This window comes from Alligator mississippiensis, chromosome 9, assembly GCF_030867095.1.
Source record: "Alligator mississippiensis isolate rAllMis1 chromosome 9, rAllMis1, whole genome shotgun sequence".
NCBI lineage: Eukaryota > Metazoa > Chordata > Crocodylia > Alligatoridae > Alligator > Alligator mississippiensis.
The window spans coordinates 74,638,703-74,664,777 of NC_081832.1; the positions used below are offsets into that span (position 1 = coordinate 74,638,703).

General features: G+C 46.1%; 1 protein-coding gene and 1 long non-coding RNA gene across 3 annotated transcripts in view; one reads left to right on the forward strand and one right to left on the reverse strand.

Moving 5' to 3' along the window:
• Nucleotides 1-21,339, reverse strand: part of MGAT4B (alpha-1,3-mannosyl-glycoprotein 4-beta-N-acetylglucosaminyltransferase B) — a 68,446-nt gene extending 47,107 nt beyond the window's left edge. The window contains exon 1 of one of the 2 annotated variants that reach the window (XM_006263522.4): nt 21,154-21,339. In XM_006263522.4, coding sequence (XP_006263584.1) covers nt 21,154-21,250 — 97 coding nt within the window. In that variant the 5' untranslated portion in view covers nt 21,251-21,339. The remainder of the gene's footprint in view (nt 1-21,153) is intronic. The other variant, XM_019478495.2, reaches the window with a different exon arrangement.
• A 25-nt stretch (nt 21,340-21,364) lies between these two features.
• On the forward strand, nt 21,365-25,191 carry LOC106738910 (uncharacterized). The gene is made up of 2 exons (XR_002087393.2): nt 21,365-23,528; nt 24,398-25,191. It is a non-coding gene; the product is annotated as an uncharacterized LOC106738910 (long non-coding RNA).
• The last annotated feature ends 884 nt before the right edge of the window (nt 25,192-26,075 follow it).

Sequence of the window (26,075 nt, forward strand, 5' to 3'; positions counted from 1 at the left end):
GGTTTCCCTATCTGTAAAATGGGGATGATGATGCTGACAAAAAGCCCCATATAAGAGCTAGGTAGTATTACCAGCACTGTGACCTGCACCTTTTGGTGCTTAAGTGCTCTTGAAGTATGGCCCATTTACCAATCCTGTACAAAGTTGTACAGGGCAACACCATCCCGGCCACTCCAGCAATCTCTGGCATGGAGGATGCCTTGTCACAATGTACGAGTGATATAGCAGCTCCTCCCTGACCCAGCTGCACTCAACTTTCACACACGTTGCTTCATTTCCGCCCTCCTCCCTCCCCCAACAAAAGTCTGTTTTTGAGACATCAGTAAAGGAAACAACATTTCCAGCTGAACCACAGGAAGCTGCGGCCCAAGCATTCAAGGTGCAAATGACTCTAAAACTGCCTTGTTGCAAAACAACTGGCACAACCAGTCGCTGACAACCCCGCTGTTACAGAAACACAAGTAGGAGGGTAGCAGACAACACAAGCAACATCACATTAGACACCCTGAATTAAAAATTACCAGTACTGTCCACTGACCATAGCATTAAAACTTCCAGATCTGTTTCATTCAGTAGACTGAAATCAAACCACTGTGATTTTTGGCCAAGGAACAACATTTAATGGGTCAACAAGACTCTCATGTTGCATGTCTTCAGAACTTATGGTAGAAGTGATATCTTTTATCAAACCAACTAGATATTTGCTAAAAAAAGTCACATTCACCCTTCTTTAGGCATAGGAGAATGCAAAGATTGTAAAATTTCTCCAGGGTGGAAATTAAAATTCATATTTCACAGAAGAGCTGAAGGTGGTGCAAGATCTCCTGGTTGGAAACGTTCATTTTGTGCCAATTAGGCTCAGATAAAAGTTAGAACAGTCTATTTACCTCAAATTTGCCTGATGGCAAGCAGGATGTTGAATTATGTTTCCTTCTGGTTATGATGATTCATATTTCACGGGAGGATGGGGAGATGGAGTGCTCTCCTGGGCAAGGAATTTCTCTTGTGGTGAGCCAGCGTTGTGGTCTGTGAACATGCAAATTTTAGCTCGAAAGCAAGGGTGTCAGCTTTCAGGGTTTTGGGGCATCACAAAATCAGCTGGAGTCCTGATAGAGTTTAACTGAAATGCTTCTCAAAACCTACATGCTTGGCATAGATTACTTCAGCCTGTTTTCACACCTAAATGAGGCCAGAAGGGACAACTACTTCCTGTAACAGTACCACGTAAATATTGCCCTCTGCGAAGAATTCTCCAGAAATGCAATTATGTACCCGCATAAAGGACTGCTGCTCTACGCTGCAGCAGGAGCACGAACATCAGCCTGAAATAACACAGCAGGACTTGGGTTGATTGAGTCATGCCTTTGCCATGTACAGACCAGCACTCTCATATACAAGTTGTTCTAATGCACAGCTAGATCCCTACAGGTACATGAGAAGTGTGCAGATCTCAGTCTTTGCCAACAACTATTTTGCAAGACAAGGTTTGTATAATCCTGTTCACCACTGACCTGTTACCCATGCTTAAACTACAACCTTATCACATAGTCTGGACCATAGCAGATGTATTTTCTATTTCTCTAGAGGAATTAATTCACTTCTAACAAGTTAACAATGGAGAATAAGAAAAAAAAAAACCTTTTTGGTTTTGTCTCTAGCATTAAGTGAGAGTCTTTACTAAAAAGCTAAACCAAAGCAGCCTACTGCCAGCACAGCTCTGCATTCGAACTGAAGCTTGATATGACTGCATTGCCCCAGCAGAAGAACTATTCTGGTCTCAGTTACACCACTACAAGCCTAACATAATTTCACAGAGTTTAATGGAGTTACTCAGGATTTACACTGAGGGAATGAGAATAGGATACGAGCTCTTTCAAAAGCTAACATTTCATGGAAAGCTTTAACATTCTACTGAGAGACAATTCTGCCTTTCTTTTCATATTATCAGTAGTTTTCTCCTTGTATTAATACCGAATAAGGGGATTATTATTTCCCCACCTGAAATTGAAATCCTCTCACATAAGAGCTGATTGTAATCATGCATTTACATAGCCCCTTTTATGAAGAGCTCTAAAAAGTTCGATACAAGGGGATCACCACAGCCATCAGCAAAAAGGGTTTGGAAAGTCCTTTAACAGTAAAAACAACAAAACCCAAGAAAAACAGTGCATAGAAGGTCAGGGCAGGGCTGGGGAAAAGAACACCATGTTCATTTGAAACTAAGCAGACAGGTAATTACCCAGAAGTTAAAGGACTGTAAAGGATTGCTTTATTTTTCTTAATTAAAAACCTCCCAATGATCCTAATTAAGGATGTAAGGACCAGGAATTAAATGCTCAGAGCCTTATTTTTCAGGGCACAGAATACCACTGACCTCAGCTGCAACAGTGAATGTCCCACATTTGTGCAAACCAGACCCCAGAAAGCAAAGAGAATATAGACAGCAAGAGTTTGCAAGAAGTATGTGTTTTAAGCACCTTGCCCAGCACTACACAGGAGCTCTGTGGCAGAGGCAAGGATCGGGAAAGCTTATTCAAGTCCTCTCTTGAAGAACTTAGGTCCACATACCTACAACACTAGCGGCCTGCTCTATTCGTACCTGTCAATCCATGCCTCTGCCCCTGAGAAACTGCCAGATGAGACACTTCCGCAGGGTAGGAAATTGCTAACCGCTGCAGAGCCAAAAGTAAAGTAAGCCTAACTAGAACAATCCTCCTGTGTAGCAACCTCAGACTGGACACCTTACAGTGGACGAAATTCAAACCTCGACTGCTACGTTGACTGCTTCAGAGGAAGAATGAACAATGAAATACCCAACAAGAAACACCACTAGAACAACCTCTCCCTCTCGGAGAGAAGGGCCGTAGACTCTCTAAGATCCAGCTACTGAATAGTAATAAAACCAGCAGATACAGGAGGAGCTATAGTTATCCTTAACCATAAAGGCTACATAAAAGAAGCCAACAGACAACTCTCTGACACTACCTACTATGAAAAACTAGAGGAAGATTCAACTCCCCTTTCACCTCAAAACTCAAAATTACCATCACATCGTTTCCATCTGAACTCCAAGAAAAACTTCAGACCCTGATCTTTCCACTACCCAATCCAGGGACCTTCTACATGCTCCCTGAAATCCACAAACAAGGGAACCCTGACAGGCCTATAAATCATTTCCAAACATGGAACCCTACACAGAAGAAATATCAGGTTTCATCAAATCCATCCTAGAACCTCTTGTTTCCCAAAGAGCAAGTTTTGTCCAAGACACAACAGACTTAAGAACACAGACCACCTTCCCAGCAACACCCTCCTAGCCACCATGGACATTACCAGCCTATATACCAACAACCCACACCAGGATGGCATCCAAGTCTGCCTTACATATCTACAAGAGCAAGATGACAACTCGGAGTACAGACCTCAAGATATTACTGAACTTGTACACTTCATCCCCACACACACCAACTTCAGTTTCAACAACCACACTTCCTCCAGACCATGGGCACAGCTGTGGGCACCAAAATGGCCCCACAATATGCCAACCTTTTTATGGCCCACTTGGAAGAAGAATTCTTCAAGAACTGCACCTTGTGATTTCGATCACAAATTCAATAATCAGACTCTCCCTTGAATACTCCAGCACTGACATTTCCTTTTTAGACACTATGATCACAATCCAGAATGGTGAAATACAAACCACCATATACAGGAAACCCATGGACCAAGAGATATCTGCACAGAACAGGCTATATCACCCTAAACACACCAAAAAAGCTGTAATTTACAGCCGATCCCTCTGATACCACTGGATTTGCACTGAGGAGAACATCTGTGATCACCACCTCACAAATCTCAAAAGGGCTTTCACCCAACAAGGATGCTCCTCCAGAGAGACAGATCACGCTTTTGAAAGAGCCACCCAGATATTATGTGCAGAACTGCTGCACTACAAAAAGAAACCCCCCACAGAGCGCACACCATTAGGGATGACATACCATCCCTCCCTGGAACCTACATGGAAAATCCTCAACCAGTTGCAGCCCATACTAGAAGAAGACCCAATTCTGAAAGAGATCTTCCCAGAACCACTCATCCCAGCCTTTAAACAAGCACCGAACTTCACCAACCAGAAGCAAACTTCCTACGGCCCAAACCACACCCAATGGATCCAGACCATGCCAGGACCAGAAATGTAAAACCTGCCAACACATCTCCACTGCCCCCACCATAACTACACCCCACAACAGAACCATCACCATGCCTGGATCTTACACCTGCACCTCCAGAAATGTCAGATATCTCATCCAGTGCACCACATGCCCCGATGGAAAATAGGTAGGAGAAACCAAATAACAACTGTGTACCCGAATGACCGCACACCGGAAACCTATCAAAGACAAAAATACCCAAGTACCTGTGGGGGGGCACTTCTCACAGGACAACCGCTCCCTCTCCGATCTCTCAGTTCTAATCCTCAAAGGGAATTTACAAAACACCTTTCACAGATGAGCCTACAAACTTCACTTCATAAATCTACTGGATACAAAAAATTATGGACTCAATATAGACACCAGATTTATGATGCGTTACAACCTGCCTGATGTGTGACACAGGAGGTAACCTGCCTCAAGCAAACCACTTACATTCCTTCACACATTTCCCTCCCGACCCTCCTCCCCTTTGTCTTCCAAATTTCCACACATTTGCCTCTTCGCAGACTTCTCATTATACTTTAGCTTCTTTTCTACCTTGGAGAACACATAACACCAGCAGAGTCTCCCATTGCCTGAAGAAGGGTGTCTGTGCCTGAAAACTTGCAAAGAACTTTTTTCCAACTATTTAGGTGGTCTAATAAAAGTTATCACATCTACATGAAGAGCCTTGCCTGCCTCCTGCATAGCGAGGAATCCAAGGAGCAACAAACTGAGTTCCCGTTAATAATACTAACCAGCCCTCACATCCATCCATAGTAACCTCCCAGGAGCAGGAGGTGAAGGTGACATGATGTCCTGGCTCAGAAGCTGGAAGAAACAACCCAGACTTTGGGGCATCATGAGCAGGAGCTGGGGACAGCATGTCAATAGTTAGGACACAGCAATGGCAAGCCCCTTGGGAGCCAAGAGTGAAGCCAGAAGGAAGAAACCAAGCTCAAAGGCTCAGTCAGCTGGATACTACACTAGAAAGCAGTAGGCCCTGGGTTCTAGCTTGCACCCTTGATCATGTGTGGCAGCAGCTTCCCCACTACAGAGTTCCCCCCATGTCTATTAAATACAAGGTTTGGTGGCTCAGCTTCAAAAAGAGCCCCTGAAAGGACTCTAAGTAAGGCCTGGCCAGTGGTCTGGTGGTAGGAGCATTAGGCTAGGAAGCTGCACAGATGCAGGTTCAAAACCTCCTTGAGTACAAGGCCTAAACCTTGGGTCCCATTTCCTGGGTGAGTACCAAACAAACCTGGAGTACCAAGGAGCCAGGAACCTGCATGCTGCACAGGGAGAGAAACTGTGCCCTGTGGAAAAACAGCTCACACTGGCAGTTAGGTGGCTGGAAAACTGCTGTTTGGGTGCATGCAGTGAAATCAGATTCTGTCTTTCCACTCACTGCTTCCTAGTGACTAAAAAGCCCGGTCTCCCACATCCAAGAGACCGGGCTTCAAAAAGAACACAACTTTTTCTGTCTCCCCATCCCCCACTTCCCTCTAATTTATTAAAATGTGTTCTGTCTCAGGGAGGGGCCAGTCTGCTTGCCTGGAGATGAACAGGAAGATAAAAACGGCAGATTCCCAGAAGGAGCCACACCGCTCCCAACTGGTTTGGTCTGCCTCCAAGGCTGCACAGAGCAGACCTTGGATCTACAGAGTTTATGCATAAGGAAGAAGCCAGGTCTTCCTGATGGCAATCAACTGGCGCAAGACCGTGCTTTCCTTCCCTATGATCCCCTACACTCTCTCCAGCTTCCATGATGCATGGGAAGTGGGTCTTACAAATAAAAGCACTGCTCACCTGTGTAGTGAACTTATTCCCAGACCACAAAGCCATCCTGTGCACTGAATAGGACCATTGGGGAAAAGCACCATGCAACTGCATACCATACACGTCAATGGTACAAACAGCTCTTCAGTCACAGGCTTTCAAGAAACAATTCTACCCTTGTATTTTTAATAAACCACTCACAACATTAGACCAAAGAATGCAAAGAAACCTCTCATCACCGATATTGACTCTGCTGTAGAAAAGGGCTGGGATGGCGATAACTTCCAAACAGTCATCACCAAACCTTTGCACAATGTGCTCCCAGTGCCCTAAATGTAGCCTTGACTCTCCTGGATCATTCATTTAATGTGAGCAACTGTTTGCTCAACCTTTGTTCAGACAACACACATTCCCTCAAGCCTTTTGTCTAGGCAGGGCCATGCTCAGTGCAGCACTAAGAACAAATCCTCTGATTCTTTGGGACCCACAAGTAGGGATAAAGCAGGGGTGGGCAAAATACGACCCACAGGCTAGATCTGGCCCACGAGGCCATTCTATCCAGCCCTTGAGGCCCTCAAAAAATTTAGAAAATTCATATTTATTTGTCCTTGGTTCCTGTAAAAAATGACAGGAGACAGGAGCAATAGGACCCAGGGGAAGCCCCAGTGGGCTCCTGCAACAGCAAGGCCCACCCAGTCTCCTGCCAGCCAAAAGCCCCAGCAGGGGCTTCTGGCCTGGGACCATGTGGCTGCCCCAGTGCCAGAACCTCAGGTAAGGGGGTGGGGAGGGAAGGACAGGGGAGGATCCCGGGCAGGGGATGAGCTAGTGCTGAACGCAGGGAAAAGCGGCACTTCCCCCACCCCGTAGCTGGCACCCTGCTCTGCAGCCGCTTACAGCCCGCCTGCAGCTGCCTATGCCTGCTCAGGACAGCCTGGCACGGGCTGTGAGCAGCTGCAGCAAGGAGTGCCAGCCATGGGGCAGAGGAGGGGCCTCTTTTCCCCCCGCCCTCAGCACCAGCTCCTTCCCTGCTGGCAGGGTTGGGGCTGCATGCTGCCTCCCAGCCCGTACCATGGGGCTGCGGGGGCACTGGGAGCGAGTGGGTGTGGGAGTCAGTGGAAACACTGGGCCCGCACCAGTGTCCCAGGGCCAGCCAGCACCGGCGGGGCCCAGAGCAGGGCAGCAGGAGTACAGGGTCCCGGCCAGCAGGGGCTCTGTGGAGCCGGGCCAGCTCCCCCCCTCCCTGCTGGTGCAGCCCAGCCCAGCTCCACAGACCCCTGCCAGCCTGCGCCCCACTCTGGGCCCCATTGGCACTGGCCCTGGAACATTGGTCCCAAGACACTGGTCCCAAGACGGTGACCAGGGGGCAGGGCACCTGTCAAGGGTTGGGGCTACCCATGCAGCCCTTGACACATCGCCAAAACTGGGTAAGCAGCCCTCTGCCCAAAATAATTGCCCACCTCTGGGATAAAGGCACATGGCAAACTGATCCCAAAGAGAAGATAACAGTGTATTAGGAGCAGGTAACCAGCTAGTTTGTGAAAATATTTAGTCAGCATTAGCATTTCAGACACATGAATGTAATGTCAAAGCAAAAGTAACCTGCTGAAAGGGCAGGAGTTAATGCAGCTGAGATAATTATCTGGATCCCTCTTTATCCCATTAGTGGGTTTCATCCGTGTCCTGGAATACGATAAGCGGATTGTTCAAGCATTATTTGCCCTGTGCTGTTTCAATCCCAATCGGAATTATCTTTATGTTGTGGTATCAAGAAAAGATTACATACTTTCCAAGGCTAAGTGCAGTGCCCTTCTCCTCCCCACCAGGATTCCTACATTCCCTGGCAAAATGAAGCACTGAATGGGATCTGAGGATCAGTATCTCCAATGTAAATCTGAGTTCTCCATTTCCCCCACAAATTTAGATGGATGACATGTCCTTTACTTCACATCCCCAAGTGAGATGGGAAAGGAGATGCAATGGATTCTTTCAGCTTAAACGGGAAGGTACTGGAAAGAAGAGACTGTGTAATCAAATTTATGAGGGGCCTTGAAAAAAAACCTACTCACTGTTGCCTTTTTTGTTTTCTGCAAGAACAAGATGACAATGAAAATGAGGGGCAGAAACATTTAGAATCAATTAAACAAATTGCTCCATGCAGTGGACAGCTGGACTGTGGAATTCGCTGCTACTGAAGATTACCCACTCAACACATGCCTCAGTTATTTTATAATCTCCAGTAATGTATGTAAAGATGCAAGCTAAGATTTTGATAAGGCCAAGATCATTCAGCAGCCAACAAAAACCCTTGCTTTAGGGGCTAAGCTTATATCAGAAAGAGATCTCCTTATAACTACTCTAACATGCAAGCAGGGAATATGTTAAATTGCCTTTAAGGTAGTAGCCATTGACTGCGTCACTGCACCTATGATCTCGTGTAGGAAAAACTGTGATCCGCTATAAGAAAAATAAAATCAGTACAGTAATGGGAAGGTATTCCTGAACAATAAGGAAAGCCCTCTGTCCTTTCTGTTAGAAACGCATTCAGAATTTGAGATGTGTTGTATATGGAACGTCATGTTAATACGTGGACTATTAGCAGGCTTGCTTCACAGCTCTGTAATGGTATCCAGGAGAGAGTTGTCTTACATAGCTCTATTTACACCAAGTAATACAGAAAAGAGAGATATAATGATAGCAGGTACCAATTACTCTAACTCCCAGAGGAAGCTTTTCAATTTCTCACCCTCCCCCCAAAGCAAGATGTGACACCGTATGCCAACAAACTTCTCTACTAGCATACAAATACCACAGAATATTCCCTCTCTCCTTCCCCCTCTCCAAATAACTATGCTGTACAATACCAGAACCATCATGTATTTACAGTCCACTTCATAGGTTTCCCCAATAACCCCACCGGCAAAGCTGGACCAAGATGGCAACAATCCTGCTAAGGACAGAAGGTGGAATAGTAAAGAGAAACATCAAGCAGTCAGAAGCTTAATCCCACTCTTATTTGGACCGTGCAGAATCTGGCCATTTCTACTGAATGGAGGCAGAATGTCTTTCTCTACAGATCGGTAATCAGTTGTAGGAAGCAAATGTTGGCAATGGTTTTGTTGTTCGTTTCAAGACATAAGGATTCCTAAGGTCTCTGAATATTCACGCAGTAACTAGCTCCAACAGATGCACTACAACCTCCATCCTTTTTGGTAAACACATCGAGATAGTTTTTCATTTTAATTTTGTTTTTGCAACCTGACCCCTTAAATCATTACTTTCAAAGCCAGCAAATAGTTACCGAGGCCTTCACTGACCTTATCAACACTCAAGATAAAGAGATAAAAGTACAAAATAAATATAAGGCAGTAATTAACATTCACCATTTAAATGAAATATTTCAGTAGTAATCAAATACTTCCAGTGACACGAGATATTTTAGCTCACTGGAGAGATGCTCTCAGAAGCAATAAACTAATCTAATAAGAGACAGACCGGATGGAACCAGCCATTGATGAAACAACTGACCTATAAGCAGCCACCCCACTACCCAGCTCTAATTAGATTTCTCCTCTCCTCCACATACTCACCCTTCATCAGATTTTGCCCGTGATCATGCTCAGAATGGATACCTCATGCAAGTTACTAGAACAAGGAAGCAGACAGGATTCAAAAGATCCAAATCAAGAAGTCTGCATTCAATAATATCCATACGTTTGCATTTTCAGTAGATTTCTTACTCTAATTCCTGCTCCCAGCAGTCAGCAAATGGCTTTATTAGCTAAAAGTGTTATTCCTTCTCCCTCTTCATTTACCTCAACTGCAATCAGCACAGTATTGGAAACAGTTTTCCTAAAAGCCACTGTCATCCTGCGAGCTAGACGTACTTCCAGCACCCTATATGCTCAGCACCAGTTTCATCCTGTATAGAAAATCCACCTTGCTCATCACAGATACAGCACTTTCTTGTGTAACCTGGTCGGCAAAGGTAAATTTATCCAAGTGAGCTGCTTGCAAAGTACTGCGCTGTGTTAACATGCTCAGGATCTGGGATAACTAGCTATCTGTATACTATATCAACATAGAGGGCAAGTCTTTGGTTAAACAGAAGAGATGCTATAGTCCCACTCAACTATCTATGGGGGAGGGGTTCCTTTTTCATGGAGATATTTGCATTGCTTAGGGACTTGGCACCATTGTGCAAGTCACTGTGCAAACAAAGATAATCCCTAACCCCAAGGGTCTACACTCGTAAGTAAAATAAAAGGGACAACAGGAGTATATAAGCAACTGGACTAGTTTTGATCTATCAAACATACAGAGCCACCACCCTGACACCAGACGTTCCCATATTCCAGATGCTAAGCGACTGATCATTTAGGCTGAGGAGGAATCTTCTGAAGCAGTTCAGGATTTCACAGCTACTATGGCAGCTATCCCAAGCAGCTAACTGTTCAAAGGCCGCAGCAGGCTGCACTGCTGATCTAGGATTTGGGTTTGAACAGCACAAAGAAGACCAAGAAAGATAGTTTCAGGTCTCAAAGATCACCTTTGTTGATGGATGGCCTGTAATAAATAAATGAAGCATGAGAGGTAACAGCTAAGGTGCTGGCAGTGAAAGCATCCAGCCTATGGCACTTGATTAAAGCATGAAGGAGTTTTTAAAGTTTCATGATGCAGCTGCATGCAAGGTGCAGAAATGCTTAACAGACTCCCCCAGACGCATTTGCAGAGCGGCTCGACTGAACTGTGCTCTGCCGGTGGCAGGCAGCGAGGAATGACCACTGCCTGTGCTTGGATGCCAAGTGGAGTCCTTCCCTTTGGAAAAGATTTCCCCCCACCCCATCCTATACTTTGTAGGTAAATGTCATCCAGGGTCCAGTACAGCTTCTTGCTTCAGCGGGGATGGGAGGGAATACTTTTAAGAGAGGACCAGTGTCAAGTTTTCTTAGCCAGAGTTTTGGCCAATATCACCCCCTAAAATACTGAAAAACAATAGGAGCAGTTTAACCAGGAGCACCCTTTGGGGCAGGTGAAGGATCAGAAGGAAGAACTGGGCCTGCTGTTGAAGGAAAGAAGAGGAATCTGGGCTTCAAATATGTCACAAGCCTGTTAGCTGGAGATGGAGACAGAAGATGGAGCCTTTGAGAACAGCCTTTTTGAGCAACCCCAGCATATTCCCCTTTCCCAGCAGCATCTGATCCTCCTGCTGTATTTGGTACCAGAAGCCAGCAGGGATAAGCTCTATTGTGAAGTGTGCAAAGAAGGCGTAGGAAGCATTATAAGAAGAAAGAGAGAGAGAGAGACCATTGTGGGAAAAAAATAGAGGAAAAGGAGATTGATTTTGTGGAGAATGGGAAGAGAGAAAAGATTCCAGGGGAAGAGACAGAGGTCAAGAGAAGTACTGAGGAGAAGAAACAGGAAAACAGACACCCATGGCAAGTCCGGAAAAGAAATGTTAAGATCTGTGGCAGGAAAACAGAGCGATTAAACAGGAAAGGGAAGCAGGCAAAACAAAACAAAGGGAATAGCTACTAAGTAGTTTTCTTTTGCCAGCCTTAATATTCCTATTGGAATTTTACCAACGTTAGCTAAAATACTTTGTTGAGGACTTTTTTGTAATGTTTAAATCAGCATTATGATCATCAAGCATAGTTCAGTAAATATATGGTATTTCACACCAAATACAGTCCTAGTTTTCTGCTATTCATTCAGCCTTAGAAATCAGCAATGCTTAAAAAAACAAAAGCAATTGATGACCATGTGCACAATGACTACTCTTTTATAATGCCAAGAGTGGATTTCAGAGAGCGGATGACTGTAGCATGGGTATTTTTTCCTCTGCCTGCCCTAGGAGGCACTGGGAAAGGTTTCCAAGCCACAATTACTGAGTGGTCATTATTGTCTGGACACCACTTTGAATAAACAGAGCTATGCGAGTATTATTATTAACCTGCCTATTTCAAGCAAGTCATCCCACAATATTATTACTGTTTCCTTGAATATGTCAAACAGCTTTTATGCCCTGTGCAAATGCCTTTGTGCCACACTTTTTCCTTGGAGCAAATGTATGATGCTGCAAGACTGTTCAAAGTTGTTACAAGTAACTTGTACAAAAACAGATCATGTCCCTCTGCAAATCCAAGTAACAGGCTATCTCAAGGTCCGACCCGAGCTCCAGAAAGCTCCAGGGACCCTAGAGAGATGAAGCTAACTGAACTATTTAAAGAGAGCTTTGAAAATTTGGGCAGAGGATTAGAATCCTCTGAGAACAAATTTTCTAAGAAATGCAGCTAACTGTTCTGATGCCCTGCCTGGTCCAGAGATGCAATCCTGATGCCTTCCTTGTCCTTTCTGGGCCAAGTAACTACCATCATACCCAGTCAGCAACAACAATGATTAAGTACAGTGGTTTGCTAATATGATTCTAATGATATAAGTACACAAAGTCTTAGCGCAACAACTGGGCTTAAAGATGCGATTCAGCAGAACCTGAAATATGGATAAAAGGGAGATAAGAATAATGGAGAAACTTAATTTACTCTTGAGTCCTAACATACTTAATTTATGTAAATGTTATGCTACACTAATTTATTTTGCTTCTATTTAGTTAAACAGGTATGCAGATTGTGTACTGTACCTTGCATGACTGGAGGGAGGACAGAGAGATGCTGCCAGACTAATTCCAACTTCTCAAGTATTTGATTTTGTCACAAAGCCACAGCACTCTTTTTTCCCCCACAATTGTTGTTTGGGTTGGGTTTTTTTTGCATCGTGTGTTCAGCTTGAGATGATCAGATTTTAAATGGTGGCTTAAAATTATATACATATACATATTATATAAAGTCTCTTTTTTCCTCTATAAAAAATACAAACACACAGCGAGGGGCAGAAATACTGTACTTACTACCCTCCAATAAAGGCAACAAGAAGTTGTACGATATTTTATAGACTTTAAAGGACAATGCTTTAAGAGTGCTTGGTATGCGATTTCTGGGAACTCTGTGTCTTTACCATGATTAACCCTTAAACCCCAGCCATAAAGCTCTGTGCTTGTTTTACTAGCACTGGAGTGTTGCTGCAGCCAAACTAGTCCAAGGAATATCCAAGAAACTAGGTTTGTTTGGCAACATCTTTTACTGGACTAAAGCCTTACTTTGTGTATTTGAATAGTTCCCATAATCCTTTAATCTGATCAGTAACTTCCGTCTACATGACAACCTTACTACCCCCCATCCAGCTTCACTGATCAAGAGGCAATTTGCTAAAAGTGAAATCCAAAATTAACTATCAATTAACCAATAAAAGTATATTAAAAAAATAAAGCTATAGAAGTAAAGTTCTCTGGTTTCCCAAGATCTCAGCATAGGTAGCAAGCCCCCAAAGAACTACCAAAGAAATCTGCAACCAGCTACAAATGGGACTCAGAAGGGAGAGGCATCTGCTTTTAGTACGCTGCACATTAGTGCATCACAAAGCAGCTTTCATTCACTCCTACCCACCTCTTACTCATTTTTTCCCCAGCATCCCAATAATTTATCTTCCACATGCCTGCCAGACATCCAAATTCTGGAACGGGCTTTCTAGAACACCCTCACTCAGGAATTTTAAACCGGATAACCTTGCCTCACATTCTCTTTACCTGAACCAACCTTAGGGATGAATAAATATTTGGCCACTTAATACACCAGCATCAGGTGTAGCATTTTACAGCACAAAAACACTCTTAAAATGTTTGCAAAGCAACTTTTTAGGCTTCCGCCCAAGATCTCGCTCTGTCTTTTCCTGTAACTGAAAGACATGTGGAAACAGGTCCTGTTTTTGCAGAGTTGTTCTGTGTTTGGTCTGCATAGAGCTATTCTTCTCTATTTTCATCCCCAAATAACCTTGCAGCTCCAGTTCTTCGGTTGGCAATGCTGCTGCTTTAAAATGCTAAGCCACGATCTCTCATCTCAATGATCACAAAGTGGTTTTATTTTATACCATATTCTCTTGCAATGGTAGACCCCTTTCCTTTCCTTTCCCTTCTAACCCAACACCCCAGGAGGAGGAGGGAAGCAGGAGATTGCGTAGTTTCCTAAGCTCTACATTAGAGCTGTTATTTGGTTGAGGAGGTGGTTTGTGACCATTTATATAACCTGCAGCACATTCTGTTCTGCTAGACCTAGTAAATGTACAACCCAGCAGTTCCCCAAATCCACATCCCTGAATCTCCATGTAACTGTTATACAGGAAGGCAGAGGCCACTACAAATAGATCCTTCCTCTCCCACCTAAAATTACCCTCCATCCTTGCCATCAGCCAGCACCAGTTCATAAAGCCACCCCACCACCTCACTTTGGTCACATTCACAGCATTACATTGCACAGATCTCCACTACCAGAATTGCTAGCCATTCACTCACAACAGAAATCCACAACTTATAATGCTATATGCACCTTCCACATCTGAACAGTGCTTGCTGTTCCTTCTCTCCCCAGAAGCAAGATCTTCTGTGATGGAAACTGTTATGTTCAAGGTTGGTGAGGATAAGGAAAAAAAAAAAGACTGCAATCCTATAATGGGAAGTTTCTTCCTTTCTAGTAGCAGGTGTTCACTATATATAATATGCAAGCAAGACAGTAGGTGCAGATGCCATCACTGGGAAGAGACAGTACATGTGGGGGGCCAGTGGGGAGCGGGGAGACAGACTGTATCTACAGAAGACTCTGTTTCCTTTCTCACATCTTTCAAGACTGACCCATATATCTGCACCCCCTCCCAAACGCTGACAAACCTTTCTAACCCATCTAACACTTCAAAATTGATCAACCACACCCGACCTACAGGGAATTTTAATGGTTAAATTTTAACTAAAAATATCTCTAGGGATTTTTTGTCACTGCATGGTTCTAGGCATACATTACCTGGAGCTTATTTTATATCAAAACAGAGGAAAGATTCCCCCCCGCCCTTCCCCATGGAGGATCCCTTCTTCAACTTCAAAATCTTTTGGCTTCCTCTGGTCTCATCTTGAAATTCATTCCTCTATGCTGCATCAAATTCAGTATCTTTCTATAGTAGTGTAAAAGAACTGCTCTTCTAGGATACTAATAGGAAAAAGAACTGAGTGAAGCTTGTTATAAGAACGGTGTCACTTACCACAGTTTTCTCCTCCTCCCTCCCATGCTCCTCTCCGCTTCTGGTTATAATGGACAGGAGTCCATTTTAGAGTAGGTCTGAGATAAGGACTGTGTGTTTAGATATCTCCTATTACAATCGGCTCCTATCTTGACTAGTACCTATAAACAACACCAAGTCCATGCAAATAATACACTACAGAACTGGTGTTTGTCATGCTGTTTCCATCGCCTATACAAAATACCTCTCACTAATGATTTAAAGACAATGACTATAAGTCACTTTATAGCATGTTACGGTAAATTTAATAAAGGACAGTCAAAAGTTCTGCAGTCACCCACTGCTCCTCAAGCTCTGGGACAGAACAGTGATTTATCAGGTCTATGACTGACTGATGCAATTAGTTTGCAGTTCTGCAGACTTCAAAGCCTTTCTAGAGATGCCTGGCAAGCTTACTTTAGCTAGCAAACTATGGATTTGTTTTACCTTAAACACTAAGTGAATAATCAATGTATGTTCAAGATATTAGCACAAATCAATGTTTTTCTTTTAAATGAATCAAGTGGAATCCAATGAATTAGTACAAAACAGGATAAGGGAAATGCTGGCTATGGCAGGGTTAACTTGTTACCTCTTTTCTCTAATGTATTTGCATGCTTCCCTAACCTTTTAGCCCCAGAATCTGAGCATCTCTCAATCTAGCTATACAATGCCCAGGCAGAAGAGGAAAGTGCACTTATCCCTGTTTTGCAAGTGAGGGACCAAGACACAAATAGGCCATGTGACCTGCAGGAAGCCTGTAGCAGAACAGTTGAATTCAAGCCTCTTTAACCCACGCACAGCATGGCACCTACCCCGCCACCCTTCCCAGCCTCCGCTGCCCAAGACACCAGTGTGTTACTCACAGATCTAACTGAAACTAGGCAGACACAAAGGTGAAACTAGAGTAAAAGGAGAACATCCAACATAAACCCAAGATGGAAAGCAGGTGAACAAAAGTACAGTGGACCTCAAGCAGAGGGATATCTAATCTGAAAAATGCATATACGTAGACAGCAACATGGCAGTCCCAAGCTAAGTTTGGTCAAATCATATGCAAGATCATTTTGCAAATCCTGTTTGAACTGAGACATCAATCAAGGATGAGTTATGATAGGCATCTTACAAAGCAAGAAGTGGTTGTCAGAGCTGCTCACGCACACCTTGCCTGCCATGCATTTTAATAACAGCTTTCTTTCTCAGCATTGCAGTCTCAAGGAAGTTGTCCCCATAGCAGAGGACAGCATGGCTCTGGTTTTGTGACATATGACCCTTGTCCTTGATCCACTGTGTTTGCTCATGAAAACCACTGATGATAACAAACTCTTCAGTCTCGTCTACACCAGTTCCAAAGCTACCCTGGTACAAGTCACAATTTACCACAAATTACCCGCCTATCCTGGATAACCCACTGGCGCGGCTATACCTGGGACAACACCAGGGTCACAATTATGGCCCACCCCTAGTGCAGACAAGGCCTCAGACTAATATGAGCATTTGCAGTTTCATATGTACACGTGCACTGGGGATCATAGATGGAAATGGAAAGGAAGGTCCCATAAACTGAATGAAAGATACATCCACCCACTTATTTAGTAGTACAGGAAGTGTCAATCCTAGAAAGGGGACTGGTGTTCATGTCTACAGAGAGAGACTCTGTTACAAGCTCGGAGGAGTTTTCTACAGAACTTGGTGCTCTACCTGATTTCTATTCTTTGCAAGACACGCACAGCAACAAGTGCCTACCAAGCAAGCACTTTGAACCACACAGTCTGAATTATAAACCTAGCTCTGGTCTATTTGTTTCCTATGCTCCCCGCAAACACTGTCCCCGAGCCTGCCACACCGCAAGCTCTTTAGACATTTACAGCACCCATGATACAGTGAACAAACTGTGCCAATGTGTAATAAATATCAACAGTATCCAATTAACAGCTAGCCTTGTGAGAGAGCCTCTCTGCTTTAAACTCTCTAGGCTGCATTTATAGTAACTCCAGAGAACAAGGCGAGGACCTTTGCCTGACTTCTGACGTCCGAACTGGACATGAAGTACCCTGGATAGCTTTATCCTGCTTCTTCCTAATTGCATAATCATTACCAGCAGTATCCTGCAGTCTCCTTGAGAAGAAGTCTAGACAACAGGCAGGAGAGTTCTTTCAAAGAGAGTAGACAAGTGTAGGCTACTTATTAAGCTTATTAAACGATCCAGCATGTCTTTGCTTACTGCCAGGCTCCTTCCAAAGTTAAGTTTTGTTTCCCTGCTCAACCTCATCTGAAAGCTCCCTGCCATCATCTGCGCTTTCCTAATGAATAGAAGCAGTGATAGTTACTGGAATTAGCAGAAACACACCATCCACAAACAGCCGGACACTTCTCAAGCAACAGGGGTGGGGAGAGGGACGGAAATGAAGGCCACTCATTGAGAACAGCCTTGGGGCAAAACACGTGAATGGTAAGTCTCTAAGGGGGTTTCTTAACCTTCTTTTTAAAAAAATACTTTCAGACATGAAAAATGCATAAAAATTGTTCTCCCCATCTGAACTTCAAAGGAGGCTGTCCTGTACAAAGGGGGGTGGGGTACTTACTGCTGTTGAAGCGCTAGAGGCAGCTCTTCACTTTTTGCAATACTAAAAGAAAGCCTTGGAGAAACTAGACAAAATTAGGCACTAAATCACAACATTTTCTTCTATCATAACAATAAAAGCTAGAATGGAAATGGAGTGGTTATAGTGATCAAGCTGCTCTTCCCATTTAGGAACAAGGGCTAGCAAAAAAACTTCCACAGGAGATGTTGGTAAGCAGGGCTCACTTGAGGTACAGAACTAAGCCCTAGCTCAGAATCCCAGCTCAAAACTACAGACCTTCTGTCTCCTCCGGGACAGCAGGACAGGATAAGTAATACTTTTTTTACCATGCACTAGCACCCTGTTTTTATTGCCGTTTCAGCAACTCGTGGCCCTCAAGCCTTGTGGGGGTGCAAACACCAAGTACAGACAAGTCCAGCCAAAGCCTGCATCAGTTGAATTTACCATGGTTATAAATAAGGATAAACTGAACTAGTACAAAACCATGACTTTCTTAGATTACATTTGAGGTTTGCATTAAAGGAGCTACTCCGGTTGCCCCCCAACAAATCCTGATTTAAAATAAAAAAGAGGGACTGTATAGGGCTGCTTCTCATATTCTAGAGCTCAAAGCTCTTTAGTCAGTTAAAAGCAAAACACAAAGATGACCAGATCATCAGCAAAGAGGCAAAATAGGGAAGAAAGCAAGACACCAGAAGAGACAAGTATCTGATCAGACATACAAGATGGGGTTTTCAGGGGGGTGGAGGGAAATGAAGAACTAAGATACAGAAGGAACTGAAAAAAAGCTGAAAGAGCTGCACCAACTGACATGGATGATAAAAAGGAGGGGGGAAATGGGGGCAAGAAATCTGCCCTGTACCCCATTGCTTATTTGCTGTAAAAAAAAACAAACCACCCAAAAACCTTCTTCAATTGGATTCTCAAGCAAACCTCCAATGACACTTCCCCTTAGAGCTAGTAATTATTATCTGACTGCTTGCTGCCAACTCTATTCGATGATCCTCCCTGCCCCCATCCAAACAGTTCTCCCTCAGGGTGCAGATCGCTCTTCCAAGACGAAACCTTGCAATTCCAACAGGTATTCTCCACGATGATGCTGAGCTGCAGGAAAGCTCGATAAAGTATAAATAAGTTAACTGCACTTTAATGTGAAGCTGATGTGCAAAGTAAATCAAGCCTGTATGGCAGAAGAGCAGACAGCATCTGTTACCCTATGGATCAGATGCATGGCCAGCAAGCACTGTATCAGAAGAGCATAACAGGCATGTCTTTAAAAAAATAAAAAAAAACAAAAACCTGGCCACTTTTCTCCCCTATATCTTGAGCGGGGGCAACAGCGTAGGGCAGCGGTTTCCAAACTCTGACAGATTGTGCACCACCAGTTTAAAACAATACAACCTTAAGTACCACCAGCAAATTTTTGTTATATAAAGTAATTATAATAAATCTGTTAATGTGTACCACTGACAGGGTGTCTGCGTACCACTGGTGGTACCTGTACCACAGATTGGGAACCGCTGGTGTAGGGAAAGGGAGAAAGGAGAAAAAGGATTCCAATAATGAAATCTGTAGACAGCCCCAACAACAACCCAAATGAGAACTTCAACAGCCGGCCGTGTGCTTTGTTATGCTCAGTGCCACCTAGCACGTATCATGGGATGCAAAAGGAGTAAGAGGATAGTTGAGATTAGTTTTCCACCCACCCCCCCTTATTCCTACATACTATTCCCATCACGTTTCTAACCAGAGCTAAAGAGGGTTTGTGTCTGCACATCACACAGTTGAAGCCTGGCTAGTAAGCATGGCAGCTAATGCCCCTCCTGGCAGGGGGCTGTGATCCTGTAACCAGTTCAGCAAGATGCGCGCACACCCTCCCGGGAGTGCCTTTAACTGGTTTGGCCAGTTTTTCTTCCCAGCTCTGAGTGCAAAGGCATCCAAGAGCTCATTGTCCCGTGTACATGTGTGGCCTGCGGTTACTTTAGCCCCGCTCGAGGCATCATGTGGCAGTTGTCCAGCTTCCCCAGAATGCCACGATACAAGCACTGGAAGTGCAAACATGCAAACACAATGGTACAAGCAGGAAACCTGCTGCGCGGCCACGAACTGAAGCACGCCGTAACTAGCCGAGGTGGCCATGCTGCCGACGAGGACCAAACCCGCTGCTGGGACTAGGGCGGCGCGGACGGAGACGGCCCTGAGCTGGCAGGGGGGATTTTCGCGCCCGCGTTTCTCCCGTGGCCGACTCCGACAAGCGGTACAAGAAGCACTTATCCTCTTCACGTGCCTTGATATAAGCTATGATGCAGTCTAGGTTAAAACGAGTACAGTTAAATGCGAAGTTACAAGTTGTTTCCTGCAATCTCTCTGTAAAAGTACAGTTGCTCTTTAAGCCTGGCAGCCCCGCGTCTGGAAACAGCAGATCCTCGTTTGCTATTCTCCCAGTACAGGGGGATGCTGGAGCTTCGCTTTCTTGTTTTTTAGGGGGGGGAAGAGAGGGAGAGCAACATCTCAGCGCCCATCACGAGACAGCAGCTTTCTACACCGCTCTTTTACACGGACGCACAGGAAAATTACCCCGAGGTTTAGCATTTTGGCTTGAAAACACGTACGACAAAAAGGGGCCGCGCAGACATTTTTAGTAGAGAAACGTTGCCGGTAATACCCAGCCCTAGGCACTCCTGCACCAAGATACTTCTCAAACGTCTGATCTGGAGCTGCGTAGGGGGGTGCTTATAACGAGATGTAAACGGGGTCGGAAACATTTAGCACCACCTTGGAGTTGGTGGCGAGCCAAAAATTAAAAAAGCCAAAAAGCAATTTTCCAACAGTAACAAAGAAGCACTGGAAGTGGGGGCGCGAGGGGAGGCTTTCACGGCTCTGGACGTCGAAACGCGCTGGACGTGACCGCGGACCAAACGTCGGTGCCGGCCTGGCCGCAAACAACCACCGTCCTCTCTCTGCTAGGCCGGTAAAAACCAGGTCAGCGCGGCGGCGAGGGACAAGATGAAGGAAGGTGGCTGTTACGCCGTTAGAAACGCTGAGCATCCGAGGGGAGGTACAACGGGAGTTCGGCCCGGCCGACTCGGTGTTATCCGAATCGCGCCCCGTGCAGAAACCCTCCCGAGCGCGACCGAGCGACCCACGTCTCCTGGCAAACCTCGGCGCCACGATGCCCGCGTCTCGTTTCGGGGCATCGGAGCGCGCTGGTTCCCCCCAAATCTCCCCGTCCCCGATACCCGATCCCCCGCACCGGGAGGGCAGCCCTGCTCCCCTGCAACAAAACCCTCCCGCTCTGAGGGAAAGCGGGGTGCAGCCATGACAGGGGTGTGTGGCGGCGGGGGGGGGGGATTCAAGATAAAAGGGAGGAGGAGGGCGAGGAGGGGGAGCTGCCGCCCGCAGCCCCTCGTGCGGGTGAGGGGCCGGGGCCGGGGCCGGCTCACCCTTGTGCCCGCCGAAGGCGCCGTACCACGACAGCGAGAGCAGCGCGCAGAGGCATCCGAGCAGCAGCGTGAGGACGGTGCCATGGCGGAGCCTCATCTCCTCCTCCGCGGCGGGAGCGGCCGCATGTCCCGGGCGCGGCCTCCGCCTCCCGGGCCCGGGCCGCGGCCGCCGGGCAGGCCACGCGCTCGCCGCCCCGCGCCGCCCTCATGCGCCCGGGCCGGGCCGCGCCGCGCCACAGGGGCGGCGGCGGCGGCGGGGGGCGAGGGGCGGCCCCGCGCCCGGCCCGGCCCGGCCTCCCTCGCCTCGCCTGCGGGCGGAGGAGCAGTTTCACCTGACGGCAGCCGGGCCGAGCCGAGCCGAGCCAGGCCGGACCGCCAGCGCCACCTGCTGCCTCCGCGCCCGCACCCCGGCCCGGCTCCCGCCTCCCGCCTCCCCCTCCTCCCCCTCAGCGCCGGGGGCCGGGGGCCGCGCCGCGGCCTGCAGCCGGGCCGGAGGCCGCCCCAGGCGAGGGCGCGGGGGCGCCGTCCTCCTGACGAGAAAAACAAACGTGTCCTCTTTCTGGACAAAAACCCGGGCACGTCAAGGTGTCGCGGCCGCCCCAGACCCAGCGCCTTCGTGTCCGCCGCTTCCTCGCCCAGAAAGAGACACGCTTTTGTCCCCGAGAGAAAGACGCGGGGGTTTCGTGTCCGCGCGGGGCAGAGTGGCAGGACATGAGGCCGTGGCGGGGGCCGGCAGTGTTTTTGGGACGGCGTGCCACGCCGTGACCCTGACTTGTACGACGTCGGGGCCCGCCGGGGCACGTGCGCCGAGCAAAATGCCTTCACGCGCCGCGCCGTGGCACCCGTGCCCCCACTCCGTACACGAGCCCCATGGCGAGCGTGGAAGAAATCCCCCTTCGCCTGTGATTTAGCTGTGGGGAAATACTTGGGGTCGGTCTACGCGGGATCTCGTGCCGCTTTAACTAGATCCGTTTGGAAACCAGGACGGCTGAAGGGGTGCGACCCCTCGAAACGGAAGCGGTTACTTGGGGTTGGTAGGTGCGTGCGCCGTACCAGCACCGCAGCCAGTTCCTAGACGGTAAAACGTGAGCTGAGGTAGCGGGTTCAATAAAGTCGCCATTCGCTCGTCCTACGGCAAGCCGCGGCCCAAGTAAATGTAGTCGCTGAGGTGCCCGCAGGTGTGCTTGGCGCCGGCAGAGCGTTATAGGCATGTCCTGAGCACCACGGCCTGTCTGCTGCCATTTCATCTTCGTTAAGGAAATGGCATCTAATGTCCACCGATGGGAAATCAATGATGGATGAACGTGGCAAATGGAGGCTACTGTCTGGAAGAGCAACGTCGTTTTTTAAAGGACTGGACACGGGAAGGTTGCAACCTTCAGGTGTTTGAGCCCAGCGGAAATCCGATTTGGAAATTGTTTTGTCTGAGTTTTTTTTCTGTTCTTGGGGCCAGCCATATTGATGTAAGGCCAGCTGGACCGTTACGTCAGGGATGGATTTCGATGCCTCGGGTTTACAGCCCTGCCACCTTCTCAGCAGACTCGAACAGTTTTTGCCTGTAAACACAGCAAAACAGAAGGCGCCTGACCAGAGCCCGGGGACAAGGGAGTCAAGTACAGCCAAGTACGTAGGCAGTAATGTCAGGTGACGTCTCGTTAAGGACCGGACAGAAAAATGGAGATATTTGCATCTAACTTCTGTCACCTGCGTTGCAAGTTTAAATCCAGCCGTGTGGCCCCTTGAAATGCGTGCTGGTTGTGAGCAGATGTCTTCACAAGGAGTGCCGCGACCGACACATCTGTTGGACGTCTGATCAGAGGGCACGTACTGACTGCGCCCCGGAGACACTGCTTCTTCCACCTCTCTACGGGGAGAAGACTGGAGGGGTCCCCTCAAACTTAGCATTTTTTTTTTTCTGGGCAATAAATGAAGGACTTTAGATGGGCACCTTTCTAAGTGTTAAAGGTGACGCCTAGTAAGAAAAGCAGCGACGAGAGCGCTGAACTACAGTTAAATCATTCTTTCCTGCACAAGAGGCTCCTGTCCACAGCTGCCTCCTTAAGACCTCTACAGCACGCAGGGCACATCGAACCCAAAAACTCTCCTCCCAGACTCTTTTGGAAGCTGACTGAAACAAATCGGTAGAGGGAGCTCTTTTGGCAGCAAGAAAAGTTTATTGACTTCCTATGCAAAGTGAAGCCTGGAGCAGGAAACACAGCGCAACACAAGGGAATCCACGCAGCATGGATCACATAAACCACATTCTCGAAGTGGCTGATTTCAGACATGCTGAGCCTCCTTTTCTGAGATGCCGAATGTCTCAGCCCTTCCGGGGAACTACGAAGAAGCTGGCAAGAGCTATGGACCTCTCGTGTGTCAGTTCAAGTTTATCAATGCACACTGTGTTTGCTATGTGAGGGTTTAAAACAAGTATACATGCACACACACACATGATTTGTTGCCTTGTGAAGGTTTACAGCAAGTACGCACAGATTAGTGCAACAAATGCCATTTAATTATTTTAACTTTAGCAAAATGCAACTGTTACCAGGCAGGGCTAGGCATAGGCATGGGTGAACTGGGTGGCTGCCAGAAAGGGGGCCTGAAAATGGTAATTTTCATCATCATTATCTCTGGTGAAGGGGGGCCCGATGCTAAAAGTTCACCTAGGACCACCAGGAGTCTAGATATGGTGCTGTCACTGGGTGCACTGTGTGTGTGTGTGTGTGTGTGTGTGTGTGTGTGTGTGTGTGTGTGTATATATATATATATATATATATATATATATATATATATATATATATATAAAATACACACACTTATTAGAATAACATTAATAACCAAACAAAAAGTTAGACTTTTGATCCCAGGATACAGATCTTTGCAATTTCCACAATCATTCCCTGGTCACACAAAAGCCTGAACAAATAGATGGGCTTTACACCAGGCTTTTTCAAAAGTTAAAACAAAAAGGTATTGGGATGGGTCAGAAATATAGACAGAGTAAACAGCATTGCCAACTACCACCAGTTTATGGCAAGTTTTGCAATGTTCACATTTTTTTCTCTTAAAGTTCCTTTACCCCAAGAGTCATATAATTATTCCAGAATATCAGCTTTATTTTTTTTGTAACTAGGAATGTGTTAGCCTTAATGAGCACAGAGAAACACTTGAAAATGTGAACTGCAAGGATTCAAGTCCCTGAAGACAAACAAAATCACTTTTTTTTTTTTTTTTTTAACAGAATGATTTTAACCCAAATTCATGATCTGGCGCTGCTGAGTGGATTTCAGGACGAAGAGCCCGCCACTGAATACCTTGTCACCAGGCAGAGGTTCAACTCTATGGGATGCCACAAAAGCATCGTACAAAACAGACGGAAAATGCCTGACGAGTCTAGAGACAAACTGAAGCAGCAAATTAAATCCTGAGTTGAACTTCTTCAGACTTCGTAGGTGTCTAAATCTCTGTTAGTTTGGCCGTGCCCAACTGCAATTAGGTTACTTCTGATCTGCCTCCAGCTCTGATGCAGACCTGTTTTAACGGGTATATTTGTTGTTGTATAATTCTAACACGTGACCTCACTTCCTGTTCTTTTCTGCATGACGCTGCACTTGGAAGGCCAGCTCCTGAACCTGCCGCACCGCAGCGCAGAACTAAAGGATATCATCCTTAGAAAAACAAAAGGATTATTGCAAATGAGGCACGTAATCAGATACAATTATATATTTTGATTCTTAAATTGAAGGAAACAGCTACAGGTAACTTTTCCATGTCACATATTTCTGTCAGGTAAAGTACATATACCAGAGGGGAAAAAACATTTCTCTCTCTCAGCTTTGGAAGTATTATTATTGCATAACGCCAAAGTACACAGTGCACTATGTACTTTATATCCCCCACCCATATGCATATTTTTGATGTCTTACGTCTACTGCAACAGAAATATTTCCCAGAATCCTCTGTGCTTAACAAAACATTGTATGTTGCACCAATGAAAACTGATGAGGTTTCCTCAGTAAAAATCCTGACATTTCAGAGCTAACCTTGGATAATTTAACCACAGAATATGAATACTAAGAATAGCTGCTACTTTCTTCCCTGCCTGTGAGTTTAGAAAAGAGATTCCTTCAGCATCCACCCTCACGCAGAGATTTTTCTGGTTATGGCCATTCATATCTGGGGCCCCAACAGGTGGGCAATGTTAGGAGACTACTGCATGAATGGTGATATAAAATAGGAAGAAGGCAGGGTAGATTTGCACCTTATAAGCTAACTAAACTAGAGATATACATAGTACAAGCGTGCGTGAGTATAAAAGGGGTGTGCACCAGGAACTGGGGGAACATCTGTTCACCAGTGCACCCAAGAGTAGACGGGGTCTGATAGTCACAAACTCCAGGAAGACCATTTTAGGCTGAACATGAGAAAAAACTTCCTTACTGTCCGAGCCCCCAGAGTCTGGAATAGACTCCCCCCAGAAATGGTGCAAGCACCTAGTCTGGACACATTTAAGACACTTGGATGCTTATTTTGCTGAGGTGATCTGACCCCAGCAGACTTCCTGCCCCTTGGGCAGGGGGGTTGGACCCAATGATCCTGAAAGGTCCCTTCCAGCCCTAGGGTCTATGAAATCTATGTGTTAAAGTTTGCTTCATCAGATGCTGCGAAAGCACCTGTACAGGCCAGTGTATAAAATGGAAAGAGTCGTTTCATGGCATCTGATGAAGTGAGCTCCAGCTCATGAAAGCCTGTGCTAGATACATTTCTAAAGTCATTAAATCCACAAGTTTAGCAAATCAACCTTGCCTTCTGCTTGCCTTCAGACTAACACAGCTAACTATGTTTCTTTGCTCACATATAGGACAGCTTATGAGAAAACGGTTCATGTTTCAAATCAAAGTTCCCTGCCATCGCTCTGA